The sequence below is a fragment of the Cinclus cinclus genome, chromosome 14 (assembly GCF_963662255.1).
Source record: "Cinclus cinclus chromosome 14, bCinCin1.1, whole genome shotgun sequence".
Taxonomy (NCBI): domain Eukaryota; kingdom Metazoa; phylum Chordata; class Aves; order Passeriformes; family Cinclidae; genus Cinclus; species Cinclus cinclus.
Window position 1 is genome coordinate 12,744,245 of NC_085059.1, and position 21,313 is coordinate 12,765,557.

The 21,313-nt window shown below is 41.9% G+C and overlaps 1 protein-coding gene across 1 annotated transcript in view; it reads right to left on the reverse strand.

Annotated features, from left to right (window-relative positions):
- Nucleotides 1-252: 252 nt before the first annotated feature.
- The window catches only part of TRPC7 (transient receptor potential cation channel subfamily C member 7), a 65,571-nt gene continuing 44,510 nt past the window's right edge, over nucleotides 253-21,313 (reverse strand). The window contains exons 5-12 of the mRNA XM_062501912.1: nucleotides 18,336-18,569; nucleotides 16,362-16,626; nucleotides 10,064-10,259; nucleotides 6,853-7,074; nucleotides 4,212-4,292; nucleotides 2,495-2,548; nucleotides 1,132-1,207; nucleotides 253-395 (exon numbers count right to left, since the gene is read on the reverse strand). Of these exons, the coding sequence (XP_062357896.1) occupies nucleotides 253-395; nucleotides 1,132-1,207; nucleotides 2,495-2,548; nucleotides 4,212-4,292; nucleotides 6,853-7,074; nucleotides 10,064-10,259; nucleotides 16,362-16,626; nucleotides 18,336-18,569 (1,271 nt within the window). The remainder of the gene's footprint in view (nucleotides 396-1,131; nucleotides 1,208-2,494; nucleotides 2,549-4,211; nucleotides 4,293-6,852; nucleotides 7,075-10,063; nucleotides 10,260-16,361; nucleotides 16,627-18,335; nucleotides 18,570-21,313) is intronic.

Below are 21,313 nucleotides of genomic sequence, written 5' to 3' on the forward strand. Positions count from 1 at the left end.
GCCTTCTCTATAGTACATCTGTTTCCAATATCAAAGGGAATAGATTTTTACCATTAAGTCCCTTCTGTATCAGAAAAGATTTAGCTGGTCACTCACCAAGTGCAGCAGAAACTCAAAGTGCTCCTACCAGCATTTGTTTGTCAGCAAAAGCTGAGTGTGCCTTACCCATCTTTCACGTCTTTTGCCCTCCTAAGATGCTGGTTGAGAATGAACAATGTTTAGAAAAAAAGTTCTCTTTCTCTGTATTCACCATCAAATGTCCTTATTTAAGGTCTTCCCAAACTTGTCACTCAGCTGCTGTATTAGTTTTGCCAGCTCACCAGTAGCTTGGGACTTCTCCTCTAAGAGTTCATAGCGGAGACTGGAAATATCTTGTTTGATTTCTTTAAGTTCTCCTGAAAGAGGAAAATGTTCTTGTTAGCTGTACTGAACCAAGTCAGTAATCCCTATGGCTTCAGGAACTGAGAGAGCAATAATTTCACTGGGTTTGGTCAGGAATGTGTGTGGAGCTGAGTTTGATCTCCCTGCATTACACACTTAATATCTGTACTTATAAGGAATAACCTGTACTTGCAGTAGTGGTACCAACAGCAACAGCAAACGTGTGGAGAGGTCATGTTTTTTCCTCAAATTTGTTCTCTGTCCACAAATTGATCTCCACCTACATAGGGTATTTGCAGGAAGGTAGCAATTAAGAGGTATTACAGGTTCTTTTCCATCTGCACACAAATCCCACATGCCACCACAGCAATATGAATCTGGATCCCATTCAAAACAGTGTCCTTGGGCCAGACCTGGGCAGTACAGTCAGAAAATGCTTTACGTAGGCACCAAGGTAAGGTTAGGTGTTGGCAATACCCTGGTAGTTGTAAAGGAAGGAGAATTAGAGCTACAGGGGTGAGCAGGGCTGGGTGAAGATCCTGTGAGATGTGTGTTCTATTAAGGAAAAATAAGAACCTGGAATTTCAAGGGCACTAGAGTGGCTCAGAGTCAGCACTGCCAACCTGAGTGTGAGCACGAGCAAGCTCTCTCTACAGAGGATCTTAACAAAGCTCAAACCTCGTACTGGCCAGATCAGAAGCAATAACAGCACATGGTCGTTAGGTGGATCAAATACAAAATTCCACTTGCCTTCATTGACCTCATCATTTTCCCTGTCAACCTGAGCCTTCAGCACATAGCGCTTAATCAGACGCTTCATTATCTTCTGAAAGGAGAACAGAAACACTCTTTTAGTGGGAGGTGTCTACATTCCAGATTTATTATGAACAATTCAGACATCTGATTTCACTAGGGATAATTTACTACTACGACTACTGCTATTATTATTAATTATTTATTATTACTTCCCATTTATTTTACATTTTATATTGAGAACATTATACTACAGTAGTTGATTGACAGCCACTCAACCATGACCCCACATATGAAGCACTTTGGGGTACTTTGTGGGATGTATATGAATGTAGAGCATGTCCCACAAACAGAAGAAAAACACAGATGATCCAATAGAAAGCTAAGGAAATGGGTTCCAAAACCTTCTTTTAGCATGTTTCTGTATAAGAGTACTTTACAGGAAGAAATAAGTGGTTAACTAATGATATTAGCAAATTCACTCACAATGCAGGTTCACAGAAAGAGGTTCACAAAAAGATTGCTAGCCTTGTCATTGGGTTTTTAAGAGAAAATTCATTTAGAGAAGGACAGAGAAAAGAGAACCTGAACAAAGGTGGGGAATTTGGCTTAAGTGAGAAAACTTTCTTATGGAAATGGTGGATTTTAAGAGACACATATGGTGAAAAATAGAGAGCCATGTAAACTTAAAAAATGGAAGATGATTGATAGTAAGGAAGAGTACATATGGAAATAGATGATGGCTATGGATATGAGCTTGCAATGTGCTATTGTTCCAAGAATGTCTTAGTTCCATTTATCTAGAAGGAAAGTAACTTTGGCAGTTATGGGCTGCATGCTGGGATACAGCTGATGGCCTCATCTTCACTGCAGAAAAGACACCCCAGTGGGGAAAAAAATCCCATAATAAAAACCCATAAAAGAAAAAAGGAATAAAAATATATAAACATAAAAAGAACTGCTCTCTCAGCGACAGAGATTTAGACACATCCTCTGCAAACACAGGAGAGCTCAGTGTCTTTGATTGACCAGATGTCCAGTGTTAAAGGAGAATCCTCTCCCAGCATGGACTCACTTCTTCACAGACCAATCATGTCTCTACTTGGAACATCTGAAAAATGCTACAAAGGGTGTGAAATACGGATTAAGAAAGCAGTACACCTGCTCTTTTTTTTCTGAGTAGCCAAATAATCATTATAGCAGTGCAAAAGGCTTGTGAAGATCAAAGAAGGATCCAGTCATTTGTATATGCCATGCAGCCATGGAATGTGGGATGACTAAGACTGTCCTTGTATGTCAGAGGCATCTGGCTAAGCAGGTGAGTCACTAAGGCAACAGAGATGAGGCACAGTGCACGTACGGTGTGTTGGAGATGGCCAAGGTAGTAGAATCCAGAGGGAGGTAGGGTTGTCACCTGAGAAAACATAAATGAAGTAATGTTTGGGGAAAGTAGGGAAATCCTGGATCCAAAAATAAGTAATTTTTTCCAGAGCAGAAGTCAGAGGAAATTTAGAGAAAACCAAGGAATCAGAACACAGGTTCTCATTACCTGGAAAAAAATAACCTCTCTTTATGCCAGTTCCCATATTCTCTTTGATATAGGTATTGTTTTTCCTAGACAAGTTTATTTCCAAATCATGGCATCTGTGTTGACTCGCTCCTCATGCCTTTTCAAAATATTGCATGTTTAAAATCTGTATATTTTTGTTATCCCTCTAGAGCATATGTCCATATGTAGTCTTAAGTATACAGACAGTCGAGGCTGCAGATACATCATTTGATAAACACTGCTAAAGGAAAAAGTTCAGCAAGAAGCAACTGCTTCAAAGGTTTTCTCAGCTGTAGAAGAAAAGCTTGCCAGCTAGATTATTACACTGTTCCTTCTTCTCTATGTTTAGATAATCGAGACTATTAAACTCTACTTACACTATTTGGGCAATTTCTTCCTGCAGCAACTAAAATGTTCTAAGGTAGTTTGAAAACAAACCTGGCATTGTTTAAACAAAATAACAGGTACTTATAGTTTTCTATCTATTTTTCACCTTTGGCTTTTTCAATATTGGAAATAAGGGTCTAATTTACCACAAACACTAGGTGGTCTCATTGAAAAATAATAGCTAGAGGAAGAGAGCCAGTCCAGCAGAGGCTGACACATCACCTTTTGGATGATGTGGGTTTGAATGGATGGGAACATGTCGGAAGTGCTGAAATGCCACTTTGAGCAGGACACAAACTCTCATTCCTTTTCCTTTGATGAAACAAAGCCAACTAACTCCAGATGCCAGAGTGAATGTATCCCATTTCTAACCTAGGTCTTTTGACACACCTCCTATTGTGGCAGAAAAGCCTGAACATTTTAAAACCAGTAGAAATTTCTTATTGGTCTGCTGAATAGCTTGGGAGTCCATTGTGCTGGAAGTTGTACCAGCACAAGATAAACCACTTCTAGAATTGCCACTGCACATTTCAGTCAATTTAGCTATTATTTTCCTTATGTGTCTTTAATGTCTGTCTTTTCAGACACATCACTTTCCATCAGATTCCTTTTCACTTTATGTTAGAAAAGAAGGCAAAAATCCTGCGGGACACATTCTGTTTATTATATTGCCCTAGGACAAGTTTGCACAAGAAATAACACATCTGCTGGCACAACACTTGTGCTGGACAGAGGACAGTTGTTCCCTGTGCCACCTCTGCAGCCACAAGGGGGTTCTGAACCATAGCACATCACAGGTTTAGTTTGGCAGGATGACCCACTGCAAGAAGAAGCACATGCAAATGTTAATGCAGCAGCTGGAGAGATGATTCTGAGCCTTGGGAAATGAAATGCTGTCAGTACAAGATGGGAGGAGTAAAGGCTGGGTGATGTCTGTGTGACAAATGCTAACGCCATGCCTATTTCCACGGGGTACAGGCTGCCTTTGTTCCCGAAATACCCCAGCCCAACCCTGTGCCAGCGCCCCAGCCTGACACATCCCAGGGCAGCACCGACTGGGAGAAGGCAAACGTGACCTTTGCAGAATGAATTGGGCACTGACAGACCTCTCCCCTGGCTCCTGCTTTCATGCTGTGGTTACCTGGTATCTTGTGGGCTTGCTATAAGCGTTCTTCCCAGAAAAACTCTCTGTGTTTTGAATGCTAGAGTGAAAACGAATTTTCTGAAAATATAAAACATCATGATATGATTAAATCAATGATAATTTCTTATACCCAGGCAGCCCCAAACTAAACTTTAGAAAAACAGTAGGAAATGGTTCTATGTACAGCACAGTAAAAGCCAGAACATTCAGGCCAAAAAAGTAAATTTTTGGAAGACAGAAAAGAACAAAAAAATACACAAATTAATGGAGAAATCTAGATTCTAAATTATCTAGACAGAAATACATTCACATACATGTTTTAGACTGCAAGGTGTTAAGAGGCACAAAATACTTTTATCTTAATGAGGCTGATACTTATCAATTTAGAACACCACTTAAAAAAAGATAACTACTTGTATTTGGAAAGAACAACATTGTGGTACAAAACCAAATTCTGAAACACAATCGATTTTCACTGGTCCTTTTAAAACAGCAGTATTTTTTGCTACTTCTTCTGGCTCAAGAAAAATATGTATTTCTTTAATAGACAATTTTTTTATCAGAGGCGTCACAGCTCTAGAAGTTTCCAAGGAGACTTTTCTGGACACTACACACAATATTTGTTGGAGGTTTCTTTGACTGTAATCCACCTCTGAGGTTTTCCATCCAATATTAACAAAAAAAAAATCACTTATTCAGAGGAAAAATTATCATAGACTTCTGCACCTATATGCAATTATTTGTGGAGGGGAAGCCCTGGGTAAGGGCTTTTCTTCCCTGTTTGAACCAGAGATCCAGACTGGTTTTGAAGTAATAATGTAATTTTTAAAAAAATTCTTTCTTACTCATCAGGTGTGTCATGAGCTTACAGAGACTCTTAAAGATGATATGTGAACAATTCATTAATAGGCAAGCAAGAAATGACTGATACTCTTAATTCATTATGCTAAAGCCATGGAAAATATTAATTTTGCATGAGCTCCATGAAAAGGACAAGCCAGACACTTTCACTCATCTGGCTTGGGGAAGGAGAGGATTACAGAAATTTTTACTTTATTTTAGGCTTTGAAGCAGAAATTAAATTTCAAACAAAGTGAGCTTAGTGCAGTCTGATTCTAAATAACATTTTAAAAACATTTTAAAATCATTATTTGAGGTAATTAAAGGAGAAACAATTCTTTCATTTTGAGACTCCACTGTTTTAGTTGTTCTTCCAGTAATCAATAGAAGTGTTAAATGAATCTGTAGACTTGTATGCTTGCCTATCTTGGCAACGTTAGTAGTTAAATTACTTGACACTATGGAGTAAACCCCATGGACAGATTTCTCCCTACAGTTTAAGTGCTGGCAGAGACTGAGTGAACACCAGACCTGAGCAGTTCTCTCAGACTCCTGGGAGGATGATCCTCTTTGGAGGCCATGGGATCTGTCTGGAGCTGGATGGATTGGATGGCTCACTATGTGTTGGGTGGCTCATTATGGACTGGATGGCTCAGCAGGATCTGGATGGCTCACCATGGGCTGGATGGCTCAGCAGGATCTGGATGGCTCACCATGGGCTGGATGGTTCACCATGGGCTGGATGGCTCACCATGGGCTGGATGGTTCACCATGGGCTGGAGGGTTCACCATGGGCTGGAGGGTTCACCATGGGCTGGATGGTTCACTATGGGCTGGATGGTTCACCATGGGCTGGATGGTTCACTATGGGCTGGATGGCTCACCATGGGCTGGATGGTTCACTATGGGTTGGGTGGCTCACCATGGGCTGGATGGTTCACTATGGGTTGGGTGGCTCACCAGGTTCTGGATGGCTCACTATGGGCTGGAGGGTTCACCATGGGCTGGATGGCTCACTATGGGCTGGATGGTTCACCATGGGCTGGATGGCTCACCATGGGCTGGATGGCTCACTATGGGCTGGATGGTTCACTATGGGTTGGGTGGTTCACCATGGGCTAGATGGCTCACTATCGGCTGGATGGCTCACTATGGGCTGGATGGTTCACTATGGACTGGATGGTTCACTATGGACTGGAGGGCTCACCAGGTTCTGGATGGCTCACCAGGTTCTGGATGGCTCAGTTGTTTGCTCCTCCAAGAGATCCAGGCAGACTTTAAAGCAGCCTACATTTCCCAAAGGCAAATTCTGCAAAGCTTCCTCCAACTTTCCTTCCCTTCTCCTCATTGTCTTTCAAGGTTACAGCTGAGGGTGGGCTGCACACATTTCAGCTGGAGAGTGTCACCCTGTTCTCCCCTCCCTGGGCAGAGTCACACAGCTCAGCTGGGAGAGCCTGGAGCAATGGGCTTGAGCCAGACAAGTTGTGAGCCAGTTTGTGCCTCTGCTTCTGCCCCTCTCTTTGATCTTGCTTATTTTGCCTGGGGGTGCCTGCTTTTACAAAAGTTTTAAAAGTGCCTGCTTTTATAAAGATTGCCCTTTCCCTGGTGCCTGGTTCAATGACGCCACATCTTTGGAAGCACCCTCTGGTTGCAATGTAGTACAAACAAGGTGCACTGATGAGATCCTGTGAGAGGCTGTGCTGTCTCTGCAGTCCCTGTGTACCACGCAAGCCCCTCCAGAAGCTCCCTGGCATGAGTCCTTTCCACAAAGAAGCTGAAAAGTGGAGATATAACATACCCGTTTTTTGGAATTCAGCATCCCCATCTCAAGGTCATTTTCACAGTTTTTGGCCTTAGATTTGCAGAGTTTTATGAGGCACATTTTTATTCTCAGTATGAGATAATAAAATGATTTAGGGCTTGGCACTAGATTAAAAGGAGCAGGTAAAGTCCTTCCTTCATCAAAGTAGGATAGCCAGAGCTTGGCACGTGCAAACTTCCATTCCACATCTGCATCCTCCTTGAAAAGGGAAGAAGGAAAAACAAACCAACACCCAAATTAGTAAATAGGAAGGAATTTAGCTATGACCAGGACAAACATGGAAGGAATTTAGCTATGACCAGGACAAACATACAGGTAGGAGTTAACTACAGCCAGATTCTGCCTCTACAAAATGTGTATTTGTAGGCTTCTCTGTGGTAATCTCAAAACAAGGAAAATTTAAACAAAGTGATGCATAAACAGAGCGTATGTGTCTTCCAAATATTATACTATTTCTTTGTATATCAAATATCTCAGTAACAGTCTGGGTTTTTTTGCTATGCTGATAAATGGATGTGTCAGAACACAGAGACATGGAAAGCAGAAGAAACTTTTATGAGCACAACAGCAGCAAAGACTGTGTGTGATGAACTACAATTTTCTATCTCATCTGTTACCACTGCATTGGCCAGGAATCCCCTTAGGGAGGCTCAGACACTGCTTTCTTCTATCACCAGCTGATTTCCTTTTGGATCATGTCTGCATGCACCGTCATGTATCCCTATAAACCTTAATTCTCCTACTATTCATCTCCTGCCACTGATGAAGGTGGAGAAAAACTCCATCATTCAGTGCCTGTGAATCTGCTTTATGAATTGTCAAAGTGGGCCAGGATCACTTCCAAGTAACCAAGGGCAAGGTTTGCAAATATTTTATAAAGGAAATAGTTCACTTGGCATCTATAAAGGAGGATGATCAGGGCCATGTACCAGGAGCATTTATCAGGCAGAAGAAAGGATGAGATACAGATGCTATCCCACTGTGTTCATTGTGGTTTACATGGAGGGCAGAAGCAGCAACAGAGATGTGGATCTACCAGCTCCCTGTACTAATCTGTACATCTGTGTTGTGGTGGAATTCATAACCTCTGATTGCCCCGTACCTCTGGAACCTGGTCAGCAACTGGCATGACACAGTGGAGATTAATTCTGCCACAGTTACAGCAATGTGTCTTCACCAGAGCAGCAGCATTCACTTCTGCCCTTTGCTGTTCTCATGGTTTGGGGTGGCACCTCACAGAATCCTTAAGGTGAATTACAGAAGAAAACACTAGTGAAGAGTTCTAGTGCTTTCCTGTTAAGCAGTTAAAAGTACTACTGACAGGAGCAGTTCTGTTTTATGGCAAGAAAAAGGATTTCTTTCCATAAACCCAAATTTGTCAGTAAGCACCAATACTTGAGGCATAAACAGAGGAAAACCAGAAGAAGCTGAACAGAGATGTTAAATGGAAGGCAGGAAAATATGGTCTTGTCACTCCAGCTAATGGTAAACCATCTGCCCACTGACCATAATGGAATTTAATTCCTAAGTAATGTCCATAGTAGGACATTATTGACATTGCTCTGTCAGACAAACACTTTGGCAATAGGGACTTTCTCTGCAGTCAGTCACCATCCCTGGGGATAGTGAAAGATGTGTAGATGTGGCCGTGGGACATGGTATGGTGGTGGCCTTGGCAGTGCTGGATGACTGGCTAGAGTCAATGACTGTATAGATTTTTACCAACCTACATGAGTCTGATTCTATGACTCTCTTTAATCTCACTTCTAGTGAGTACTGAAATGAATTAGTATGAGAAGAACTAGTTATTCCTCAGTTAGGAGGATCTGGGCCAAACAGTTCACACTTGTTTTGCTTCCTGATACTTACAAGTACTATTTTAAAAAGTTTTGAAAATTTCTGTGCATTCCAGAAAGATGACAAAGCATTTTGCCAAGAAAATGGCCATCACAAAATTTAAACTGGAAAGTTAATATAGGCCATCTATTCAGATATTTTCAGAGATCTTTTTTTCTTCAAGAGAATCTCTGTCTACTACAATAAACTAGAAAATGCAGTAAGAGGCTGAGATCCCTTCTGAAGTAAAACTTGTTTCAGGTGAATAGGATTCAGGGAATTGCTTGATCCTAAGTGGTTAGGCACCTTTGGAGAAATGACTCTGCTTTCTGCAATCCTGAAAAATTCTGGGGCAAAGAGCATATGTAAGGTCTCTCTGACATATAAGGTCAGCTACAGCATGCACAGGATAGAGTTATATTTGTACTACAGTTCATGGATGAATCAGACATTACACTGAGAAAATATTTTCAGCCCTGGTCTTTTTCAATGTCAAGTTCTGAGGGGAGGTTAGTACAAGTAATTAAAACAAACCCAGTGGTAGAATTTTCACATTTAACAAATCAGAAGAAAAAGGTGACTCAAAATTAACATTATCCAAACAGTGTAATTTTTTTCTGCCTTTATTTAGATTAGCAGAGAGTTGTTTATATCCAAAGCATTTAGCAAATCCACTCTACTAATAGCCACACTACTGAGAAGGGCTGGGTAAACCCTGCAAATGCCTTTCTGCAGAAACCTATTCATATTCCCTGAGGGCTCTGTTTATTTGCTTTACAAGATGGGTTTTGCAAATGTCCACGAAGTCATGTTTAGCAGATACTAGAGATTCCTCAAAAAAAATTGTATCAAGTTCATGCCTGGTAACTGGAAAATATGGACTTTCTAAACATTTTCATGAATGCACATGAGCTTCAGATCTACATGGGCTGGAGTGTTTAAGTAGTAGAGAACAGGGCAAAAAGTCAGAAGAAATATTACTCAGTCATAAGCAAACAATGTAGCTAAGGCAACACACATGGATAAATTATCATGACCAACAAAGGGAATAAAAAACATCGCAAACCACTTTAATGAAATCCATGTAAAGGAAATTGGCTTTATTCACAGAGGATCATTAAGCAAGGAAGCTGAAATGTTGTGTTGCACTAAGTAGTTTGTTTTGTTTACAGGTTTTGGGGTTATTGTATTGCATTGAATGGTTTGTTCTGTACTCCCCCTGGTTTGTGGTGTTGGTTGTTTTCAGGATTCTAACCTTGGGTGTAGAGTAAGATACAGCTGCCCTGGGTTTTTAGAATTTTCATTATCAGTAATAATTAAGAACATTGAATTGCAATCTGATTTATCTTACCTCAATTTCCTGATAGGAGTTGTTGATCATGGCTATTAGCATATTAAGCAGCACAACTACCATAGTCACATTATATACTCCATAGAGTACATATCCAATATTCTCAATGAATTTATGGTCGTACTTCAGCACCACAGATATCACTTCAGATAAGCCAAATATTGACCAGAATAAGGTTTTAAAACTTTCTTCCACCCTAAAAATAAAACAAACAATCACTTTATAGAGTTGACACTGGGTTAACCAGGCCACATGCTAATAATAAAAGCAGTCATGCACAAATATAAATATGTCTTGGCACAGTTATTGCAACCCACTGTCCATCACCCAGGGATATGCTAAGTCATATTTCCTGATTTGATAAAGAAATATGATTTCTGATTAATACTCCAAAGTTACAATGTGCCCTGATTTGCTCCATCTATTCTTATCAGGTGCATTACACTTGGATTTTGCATCCCTAATAGGGATGACAAATCCATGGGCAACTTGCAGTTTGAAACTTTCTATGTAGGGCTTTTGCTTCTACTCACTCACTCATTTTTTCATCCCAAGAAGACAGAACCAAGTCTAACCCCCTTCTATGCAGCTTCCAGGGCAGAAGAGAAGCATGTCTTTTACCCAGTAGAAGTGATTGAAAAGTTCTTCATTGTGGCATTAATATAAAGAACACAGAGTGCAAATATAGTCAGGCCACTGTCTGATTTTCTTTTCATCCTGCATTGGGACTGCAAACATGTCAGACGCTCAAGCATTTGTAGGAAAAAATTGGATTTAAGGAGTGGTAGAAGATATTGCAGAGGGGCATTTTGATTTGATTATTATCCTTGCTTGAAAGTAGAAAGGAACAAGAGGAAAATAAAAAGGTTGAAAAATAGGAAAAAGGGAAATAAACCAGTGATAAAGAGAAGAGGAGCTGGAAAGAATGTGGCTGGACTGTCAGATCAAAAGGACAGTCTGATCCAAGGAGTCGGGGCTGTAACTGGGAAGGGGAGCAGCCACAGCTGTGAAGGGCAGAAGGAGGAGGAGGAGGAGGAGGAAGAGGAGGGATGATGGCACATTTTGAAAGCCTTTTGCCTAATATTTAACTTAGAAGGCATTTTGCCTTTGCCGGGCAATCCTTAGCCTGTTAACAGTCAATTGCCTCCTTTCTCCTCCTGCCTGCCAGGAGGCAACACCTTCAAATGAAACAATGCCATGTAAAAATTATTTTGATTAAGTGTTTTTTACTAGGGTGGCAGATTAATCCTGCTACATCTGTTTATAAAAACAGTTTATAGACACAAGCCATGCCATAATTAATAGCAAAACCAAACTTTGCACCAATTCCACCATTCAATTACACCATTCATAAAAGCAAGAGAAATTAATTTCAACCCTTTGAAAGGCTGGTGCAGATTCCTGGGCAGTTCCTTTCTGCGCCAGCAAACTGTTTTTTATTTCTCATTATAATTTGTGTTAATCCATATTTCATTTAAAGGAAAACTGCAGTAAAGAGTGCAATATTTACTCTTTATATTGTCTTTTGGGGAGTAACCCTGAGTGATATTTCAAATAAATGTTGCACAACTTCACTGATCCCCAGTCACTGATAGCACACTCCCTGACCCCTGTTGCTCTGCACGGCTGCAAAGATACCCTTGGGGGATGATCTCGGACCGTGCTCACTCAGGTGCCATCACTTTTCCACCTGCTGCACATCTCCTCTCCTGTAACCCTGCTGTTTTCTCCTGCCCTCATCTGCAGCCCGGCATTAATGTGTCAGATTCCCCCCACTGTGCAGTAGCAATCTGGCCACGGCTTCTTCGATAGATGTTGTACTTTCCACTTAAGGAACACATATTCCACCTATGATCTCTGGCACTGAAACCCACCGCCGAAATTATTTCCCAAACTAGTGAAAATCATAACCTCCAGCCTTGAGCCCATCCGCGCCGTGCTGTTAACTTCCCTTTCTAATTTAGAAAGGTTCCCTCTGTTTCCCCCTGCCGGCAGATTTTAATACAATGTGTCAGCTCTGCTCCTTTTCCGCAGTTTAAACATTAACCTGTGTACTAGAGCGGGGCCAGATTCCCCATGGAAAGTTAATTGAGAGCGGCAAGCAGCCTGGACCACCCCGAGCCCCAGAGGTAAGCGCTGGGGTGCCAGGTTCCTCTGTAATGTCCATTAACACTATTTCCAGTGTCATGTAAGGGACCAGTGCCCGTGGTGGTGGGACTGGGAGGCTGGTGGAGAGCTTGACCTAACCTCTAGTACCAACACGATGTTTAGCACTGCCCCCAGGCAGATGCAGGTCTCCCTTTGTCGGAGGTAATGATTTAAGGAAACCCTGTACTAGTCCATCCCTACCCTTCAAAAAGGATGGATCTCCCTGTTAGATTACTGCCAGATTGCACGAGATTTGGCACAGGTTGCAGAGAACATCAGGGCTTCTTTTTCTTTCTTTTATTTTTATTTTTTTTTTAAGAACATTTCATTAAAACATGAGAGGAGGACGTTGAGAGCCAAGTTCTCAAAGATTCCAAGATGCCAATGTGTCTCCTAGTTGCCAGCTCAGCAATTTACCCCCTTTCTGCAAGGTCAGCAGGTGTTTTATCCTTCTCAAAGGCAAACAAATGAAGGATTTAGGAAGTCAGGAGTCCTGCCCAGAGTGACAGCTCCTGGCAGCAGGAGGGTCTAGCAGTGACAGATTGGTTGATGCTCCTTGTGGAGCTGGGTACAAAGCAATGTAGAACTGACTGCTGCACTGGGGAGACTACAGTTTTTTATTTGTTTAATTATGCTTATTTCAGTAAAATTTAAAAATTTTGCATTGAGGAAGGTGATGCTTCCTAACGGACTAGAGCCAATTACCTATCTGAAGATTTTCCTTGCTTTTGTAAACTGTAGTGTGCTGTTCATCAAAAAGTATCATAGCAAGGCTCTCATTTAATATCAATCTTATGCCCTCCTCTTTAGGAAACCTTAAGGCATCCTTTCAGATTTATCTCCTTGAACGGGTTTGAGAACTAACTCTGCCAAAAAAAGCAGTGCAGTCAATGTAATCTACAAAACTATCATGTTTTGGCAAAACAAAATAAGTAGAAAAAAAAAGCGTTCAAGCCTCAAGGTAGTTCTGGCACTGAACAGTGAGTCACATTGCTCTTTGGGGAGAGAGAGACAGAAAACATTGCCTTGTAGCCTTCAGCCTGATTTCTGATGCAGAAAGCAAGATGAACACAATCAACCTTGCCTCCATTTCGATTTTGTTTGCATAGCATGTTCTTAATTACAGGCTCTTTCAAGAGCTGTGTGCTGTACACAGCATCTGATAAACAGATAAACATAGCTGGCGTGGTGGAAACTGCTGTGGAAATGATCTAGCTGCTCTTCAGCACTGAAGAACTTCCAAAATTTTTGAAAGTATAGTTAGTTAAAATAATCTCTATATTTAACTCTGTGGAATAAAGACAACTGCATCCTTATTTCCTTTGCTTCCAGAACATCATAACAAAAGAAATGATAGAGACTTCGTATAACTTAAATCAGAGGCCACTGGGGTGCTATGTGCTTGCTCTGTAGATGACAGCTGAGGAGAAATTGAGTACACCATTTCAAAGTACAGTGGCAAGGGAGGGTGAAAGTTCAACCAAACATTCACCAGCTATTATCATTAGAACAAAGCAAGCAATTACCTCAGCGTACATTCTTTTTTTTCTGTTTACATACTGCCTGAGAAGGTGTGCTTTTCTTAAATTAGTGTAATTTGAAATTATTTTAGTGAGCAGCTGTTTGTCTAAGGTTTCCCACTGAGGCACTCCAGGGAGCTGTCAATGCTGTTTGGAGCTGGCCACAGCCAATTATGTGCACAAAGCCAATGGATCTTTTTCTGTCACAACTATCCAAGTGACCTCTGAGAAGCAGGTCCCACAGTTTAATAGTCACATTTCTGATTACAAACCTCACTCGTTCATTCAGTAAATGAACAGCTGAGTTATATATCCAGCTCTAACACTGAAATCTTCCTCCTTTCCATGAATAAGTTAATGGCATCAGGACATCACCACCTTTAGCAAGGTCAACAAGCAGCCACAAAAAATAGAGCAGGAAGCATTGTTACAACTGGTGTCTGTCCATCTGCCAAAATAACCTTGTAATTAGCTTATCACAATTGTTTGAGACTGGCTACCTCAGGGCTTCTAGTTTGTTGCATGGAATATCTAAGAAGAATTTTCAGAATGAATGTAAATCTATTCTCTTTGTTTCACATGATGAAAGCGCTCATTTTCACTGATCATCATTTCCCACTCCTGTGTGTAAAAATAATCAGAAGAAAGTAAGTATTTTTAAAGTCTATTCCAAATTCTTGAAAGGAAAATTTATGCTCGTGGAAAATTCACTTTATAACAACATAAAGTTCCTCCAGGACAAGTAGTCAGCAGGCTGAAGTTAAGGAGGATCTCCCCTCAGTCCAAATGCCCCTTGGGTATTTAAAGTAATCTTTACTCCAGTGAGCACTCATCATTTTAGTGAATGTTTGATCATTATTTAAATCAAAAGACAGTAACTATTGGAAGATGCACTTATATAATGAGTGCTAATAAGAGAGCTACTGTGCTGAATTGCACCAGTGACTGGAATTTCTCAGCGTTGCTCTCCAGGGATGTGTCGGGGGGGATGCCATAAGTGAGGGCTGCTGTGCCACCAGGCAGTCAAGGATGGTACTGACTTGATTCTCATTAAGTCTTTGGCTTCAAGGGCATCTTCTTTACAAATCTGAAACAAGTCACGTCTCAGTTCAGTTCAGTTCAGTTCTCCCTAACTACTGAGCACCGATAGATGTAAATGCATCTGGTCTCACAAATCCCTTTTATTAAATTACACCCTGAGGCTCTAGGAGAGGTCTAGAAGTCAAATTTGGCTCAACAAAGGAAAGTAAACATTGTGTTATGGGTTACATGTCACACAAGAGGGTGGTGTGGTAAAACTGGAAGGCAACAACAAAAACCTGGAGAGTAAAGGTGCTGGAAAGGTCATTTCTCCAAGAGGAGTGATGAGCTGAGCCCCAGGCTCACCGTGTAACACGTTCCAGAACTGGCACATCAAATGCCTGCTGTGCACACAGTAACCACTGTGGGCTCAGGCACTGTGGCTTTGGAGTGCTTTCCTGGAATGCAGCTCACAGCAAGGGGAAAACATCATGCCAAGTTTCCCACAGACAGATGTGTGGGAGGGAAAGCCTTCCCTGTGTCCTTAAGACAAGTTGGATTTGTGAGGCACAAAACAGACTGTCCCAGCGCTGTGCTGGCACCACATTGCAGTGCAAAGAAGGAGTCTTTCCCCTGGATGTATGGGACACATCCCTCATACTTAGCAGAACTGCTCCCTGCTCTGAAAACTCCTTCAGGACCTCAGCTGTCCCCCACAGGACTGGGACTTGTGTTCCTGGGGTCCTGGAGAATTGAGACTATATTTGTCCTGCCACCAAAGGGTTTTAAGTCCAAAAGCAGCCTCACTCTGAACCTCATTCCATTGGCATTTGCCAACTTCTTTCTCTTCCCAACATCCCTGACAAGGTGAAGGAGGGACATCGAGCACAGACAGCTCTGCAGGGCAGTGAGTGCTGGCAGTTGGACATGGCCCAGGCAGACCCACTGCAGACAGAAACAGCCTGGTGTGATGCTCTGTGCAGCTTTCACATGGCTTCTGCTGAAAAGTTGCCAGTCAGGACCTAAACCCCACAGCCCAGGCACCCTGTGTGGTTTTGCTCTGTTTTGAGCACCATGACCAGTAGCTGGCTCTGCAGAAAGGCACCAGATAATCACAGAGGCACTCAGATGATATCCTAAAACAGATCACACAATCACAGAATATTCTGAGTTGGAAGGGACCCACAAGGACCGTCGAGTCCAACTCTTAAATGAATGGTCCCAATGGGAATTGAACCTACAAGGTTGGCTCTTGGAGAAGCAAAAGCCTTCCTTATTTTCCATACATTTCATCTTACAGGTTTAAGTACAGTAATCTTAACTTCTCCACTGCTTCTCTTGAAACATTGAACTGAACATCTCATAAAATATTTCCCTGATCTGTTACTTTGATTTCCAGAAATAACCAGTTCGGAACTGTTGCTCTCCCTACATTCAGGCCTAGAGCTGGCTTGCCAGGGCTGAAAGCTGTGCTACAAGTTTCCCTGTCAAAACCTGGGTGTGATTTCCCCACACAGCTGCAGCAGAAACTACCTGAACAGACCTTGTATCAGCAGCTGGCCAGAAGGGACTGAGTCCTGGAGAACTGCCTCTTTCCCGTGGGTACTCACGTTGTAAACGCGGGGTTGTACTTTGCACCAAGGTAGTAAGAGTAAAGGTTGAACATGCCAATCATGAAGGCTAGGAACACCATGATGAAGATGACCATGAACTTGAAGATATCCTTCACTGTCCTCCCCAGAGAGATCTGCAGGGGGCCAAAGCTTTCGTTGGCTGGAAGAATGTAAGCAATGCGGGAGAAGCTGAGTACCACAGCTATTGCATACAGGCCTTCTGAAATGATCTGAGGATCCGAGGGAAGCCACTTGTTCCTGGCTAAAACAATACATGTACACACTAGGTGTTAGTAACAAACAGAGTTAGATGGAAGCTACTATGATAAATGACCTTTCCAGACTCAATCTTACATTTGGGTGGGAGTTAAAGAGAAAAAAAACAACTTTGGTGCAATTGTTCACTGGACCACAACATACAGTACAAATATGGTGAATTAGTTGTACTTTCCATGTGGTAAAAGCAGGAAATGACCAAGTCACTGGGATTTACTAAAGCCACAAAGTGAAAAAAACCAGCATGGCTTTAAACAAACTTGGTATTTTCTGTTTCCTAGTTGAATATTAACTGTGCTGTGCCTTCTCCATTTGATGCTCTTGAGATGGAGAACCAAAACCACAACACAGTGGAGTATAAGTGTAAATTTGGATACTAGGATTTGTTCAGATAAAGCAGGTATAAACATTGTGTACCATTTTCATGTTATCTTTAAATTAAAACCAGTTTCTGAAGTCTAATTACTCTAATATTTTACTTTAGAGAGCTCCAGATATGCATAATTCAACTAATCTGTTGGAAATATAAACATTTATATTAATATGGCTTATAAGTGTCCTTGCATCAACTGAGGTTCTTGATGGAAAGATTGTGACTCACGGTCAAAACGTGACATCTTCGGGGTCACAGCAGTAAACTTAAGCATTTTTTGCAATAATCTGAACCAAATAGAAAGCAGCCAATGGAGGAGTTCATAGGATTTCACTGGGATATTCTGTTCTGGACCTTTTCCACCTTTGTATCATGAACTCACTCTAAATGGGTGAGCAGCAAGCCAGAGAGGGAAAAGCCACAACATTGTCTCCGTGGCCTCTTGCTCGCGTGGACAGAGATGGATGCAAGAGGCTGAGCTGGTGGGGCCACCCAGACCTGTGGCTCTGGAACTGCTGTGGGTCAGGCACGTGGCTCTGGGGCAGTGTGGGACTTGTCTACAGTGAAGGACATGCTGCCTCAGCTCTCCTCTCCAACCCAAGCACAGCACTAGAGCAACCACCTTACAGCCCTAGTGGTATTCCTTGGTGCCCAGACCTGGAGCTCCTGCAGCTCCCCTCCGAGCAGAAATCCCCATGAATTCTGCCTAGGGTGACATCTAGAACCTGAAGAGGTGTGCAATATCTCCAGTCCCCACACGTGTGTGAAGCTCTATTCATTTCTGTATAGCAAAGGAAAACCATTTCAGCCATCCAAAATAACATTTTCAAGGCACTGCTGTGGCTTGCATTTCCCAATGTCAGCACTTATAGATGATACAGGGTCTACAAAAATGTAGGTTTTGATGAGCAGCAGCTATTTTTATTGCTATTTTTATTTACTTTAATAGACGTGTTGGAGGTAACAGAAATGCAGGGTTACCTCAGACTCAGAGTCTGTGCTTGTTCACACATCTCCTTCCTCTCTCATTTGGAAAACCAAGTAGACTAATGCATCTGTAATTCTGCTCACTCTGAGTTCTTGATTATCTGTTGCTCAAACTACATTTTCAGGATTTGATTGACCTGAATGTAGCACGAGAGAAGGAGGTTCAGATCCTTTCTGACTGGTTAGGAAGATGGCTGGAATGGGTAGTTCTAGGGAAAATAATTTGGTTGATTTAGAAAAAAATATATAAATATCACAAAAAGAAAGCTGCTTTCAGTACTGGCACACATTAACCTAAAATAACAGGAAGTATTAGATAGAAAAAAGCATCTTACCATAGGTAAAGTAAGCAACTTCAGGGGGAAGGGTGACATTATTAAGGTCATCATCTTGAACGTACTGATCTACGTACTGTTGTGCCTCAGATGCTTTAAGAAAAGCCATGAACCTGGCAGTGAATGATGCCACGAAGATGGACAGCATCCCAAAGTCCAGCAGATTCCAGAGATGCACCACATATTCACGTGGACCCTCTTCCCAGATCTCCTTGCACTCTGACCATATCATACCTGTGGAGGGATCAGAGCATCTTTAAATGGCAAACACAGAAGGTGTTTTCATATTCAGACAGATCTGTTTCCTGTTTGCAGATCTGTTTCCTTTCTTCTAAGGCCGAAGAAAAAGTCTCTTTAATTAAACAAAATTACTGAGAATGGGTCATGTCATCTTTTCTTAAAAATAATACAATGTTTTAATTTGTATGTCCTTTTGTGCTTATGAAGAAGAAATCTCAAAATGTCACTATATAAGTCCACGGAAAAGCTGAATTCTCATGATGACACTAAAAACACCATTCAGATATTCTGATGACACTAGAAAGTTCCACTGCTGATTTAGCAGCAAAAAAAAAAAAAGTAGATTTCCTCTCTTGTCCCCAAAATGACCTTCCTACACCGTGGCACTGAAGATGGCAATGCTTGCTCTGCTGCACTTTTCCTCCTTCCCTAAAATAGTGGGTGTGCCCATTTTGAGAATGCAAGCAGAACTGTTCAAGAGTAAGTTAGTATGATTAAAAAAGGGTAAGACAGGAGTTCTGTCCTTCCAATTTCATAAAGCTTTCTGTATTAAATAATGAATTTCCATATCTTAAAGTGTGATCCAACACTTTGAAAACACTGAGTTTAGCCCAAATTTATGATTTCTGACAAAAGACTTATAAATAAACCAAAATGCCAAACCCAGTGAATTCAAATATTTGACATCCATGTCTTACTGGGAAGAACTGGGGTGAACAAGTGGATTCAGTCGAAGAGCTCAGGTCAGATTCACCAATTTGCCCAACTTTCAATCCCAGGGCTGCAGGGCTGAAATCTTGCTCCTGAATAGCTAAAGTTGGAATATTTAACCCACTGATAAATATTTCCTGCACTCTACCCAGTCCTGTTTCCATAGCAGCAGCAAAATTCACATTTAATCAAGAAGGAGCAGTGCCTGCTAATTTCCGTGTAACCTCCTGCAATATTCTTTCTGTGAACTCCTTTCATCCTCTCTGCTGGAAGCTCTCATGGTGTGGCATGTAAATGCATTTGCTTGGCTACTTCTGAACCTCCTAGAAGCACAGGGTGTCCCCAGAGGTGCTCTGGGAGGCCGGGTTACAAGGAGGGAAACAGGTCAGTGGGAATTTAGCCCGAGGGTGGAGGAGTGGAGAACTGCTGCTGCGAGTCCTTGTGCATGGGGAAGGATTTAAAGAGAAAAAGGAAAGCTGAGCTCTCCATAGCACTACCAGCCAAGATCACAGAGAGCCTCTGACCTCCACAGCCCTGCAATCTCCCTGGAGATGTAACCTGGTACAGGTTGTGCCCAGTAATGGTCTGTCTTGGGAGACAGCCTGAGATCTGCAAAGCGCTGAGCAGAGGCAGAGGGAGGGCAGGTGAGGAGCCTGCCAGCTCTCCTGCTCGATGGTGCTTGGCTGAGTAAATGCAGGAACTTCATACCACACTGTCACTCACCATAAGTGAGATTTAATAATAAATAGCCTAAGGGAGGAGGTGGAAAAATTGGTTTCTCAGGAACTTTCCTGGAGCGAGGATGAAATATTAAAGAAACATTTCTACCTGGAAAAAAGAAGCATTCCAGAAATGATGGATAGGAGCCATTAGCCCTGTGCATTACACATGTGTTGATAAAGTTACTAAAACACTTAAGGAAATATCACATGCATGGTAGCATTGCCCAACGAAGCACTTATTCACTGATGACCAGAAATTACTCCCAGATTTATTTCTAATCTTGCTCACTTAATATACCTAAATCACAGATTAATGAAGTAAGAAGTGTCTAAAATTGAGGAGTCTAACTAAAATTAGAATCCCTCTGTGAAAGTAACATTGACCTATAATTTCCACTGTTCTTTTCCCCAGCTTTGTGGCAATCATTTTTAAAAAATGTCTATTGAGGACAAGTAGAAAACTTACAGTAATTACTTGCTGGTAATTGTATATACATTGTGAGAGAGTAATTCAAAGCTTCTCCTTAGTAAAAGCATTCAGAAGAGAAAAATCAGCTAAAATTCAGTGGCTGGGACATAAGATGAGGTGTAAGAAGCAAGGAGAAGCAGCTAGACAAAGCCAGCTCTGCCAGGATGTGATTGCACTCCAGTGTGGTGTTTCTGAGGCCCCCAGTGGCTTTGGCAGGAGGTATTTCCCTGAGTTTGATGCTCAGAGATGCAGGATATGAGCAGCTCCTAGGCTCCAGCTTCTGCATGTCTCTTGTTCCCACAGCAGGGATAATCAGAAATGTCACCTTGATAGGCAATTCTAGTTTCAGCAGGGGAAGGAGAGTTAAGATACAGGCACAGCCCATCTAGAAGAAAAATGGGAGTGTGCAAGAAGTACTGCTCACCACCTGTGCACAAAAAGGAACAGTTTGTTAGATTTTTGTATTCTCTGGCCTGGTACATAAATCAGGAGCAGCTGATGTTGGAGAGCTGCCTTTGAAGCTTCCTGGGTGGACCAAAGGCAGTTGGATTAAGAGATTAAGAGTGCTCATATTGCATCTACCCAGAGTTTATCTGCTACCCTGCCTGCTTTTGCAGTGGGATTTAGAAATAAACTCCCCTGGTTTCAGTGCACATTTCTGTCCATATTGCTCACAAGGAAAATGCCAGCCTTCCTCAATTGAAGGCAAGAGATGGGAAGACTTCGCCACAGGGAAGAGGCAGCCAAGGCATGTAATGAGCCCTGGATGCATAAGCCAAAATTGCTGTGTGCCACGTACAACGGGGATGCTGGTCTTGTTTAACCTCATGAGACTC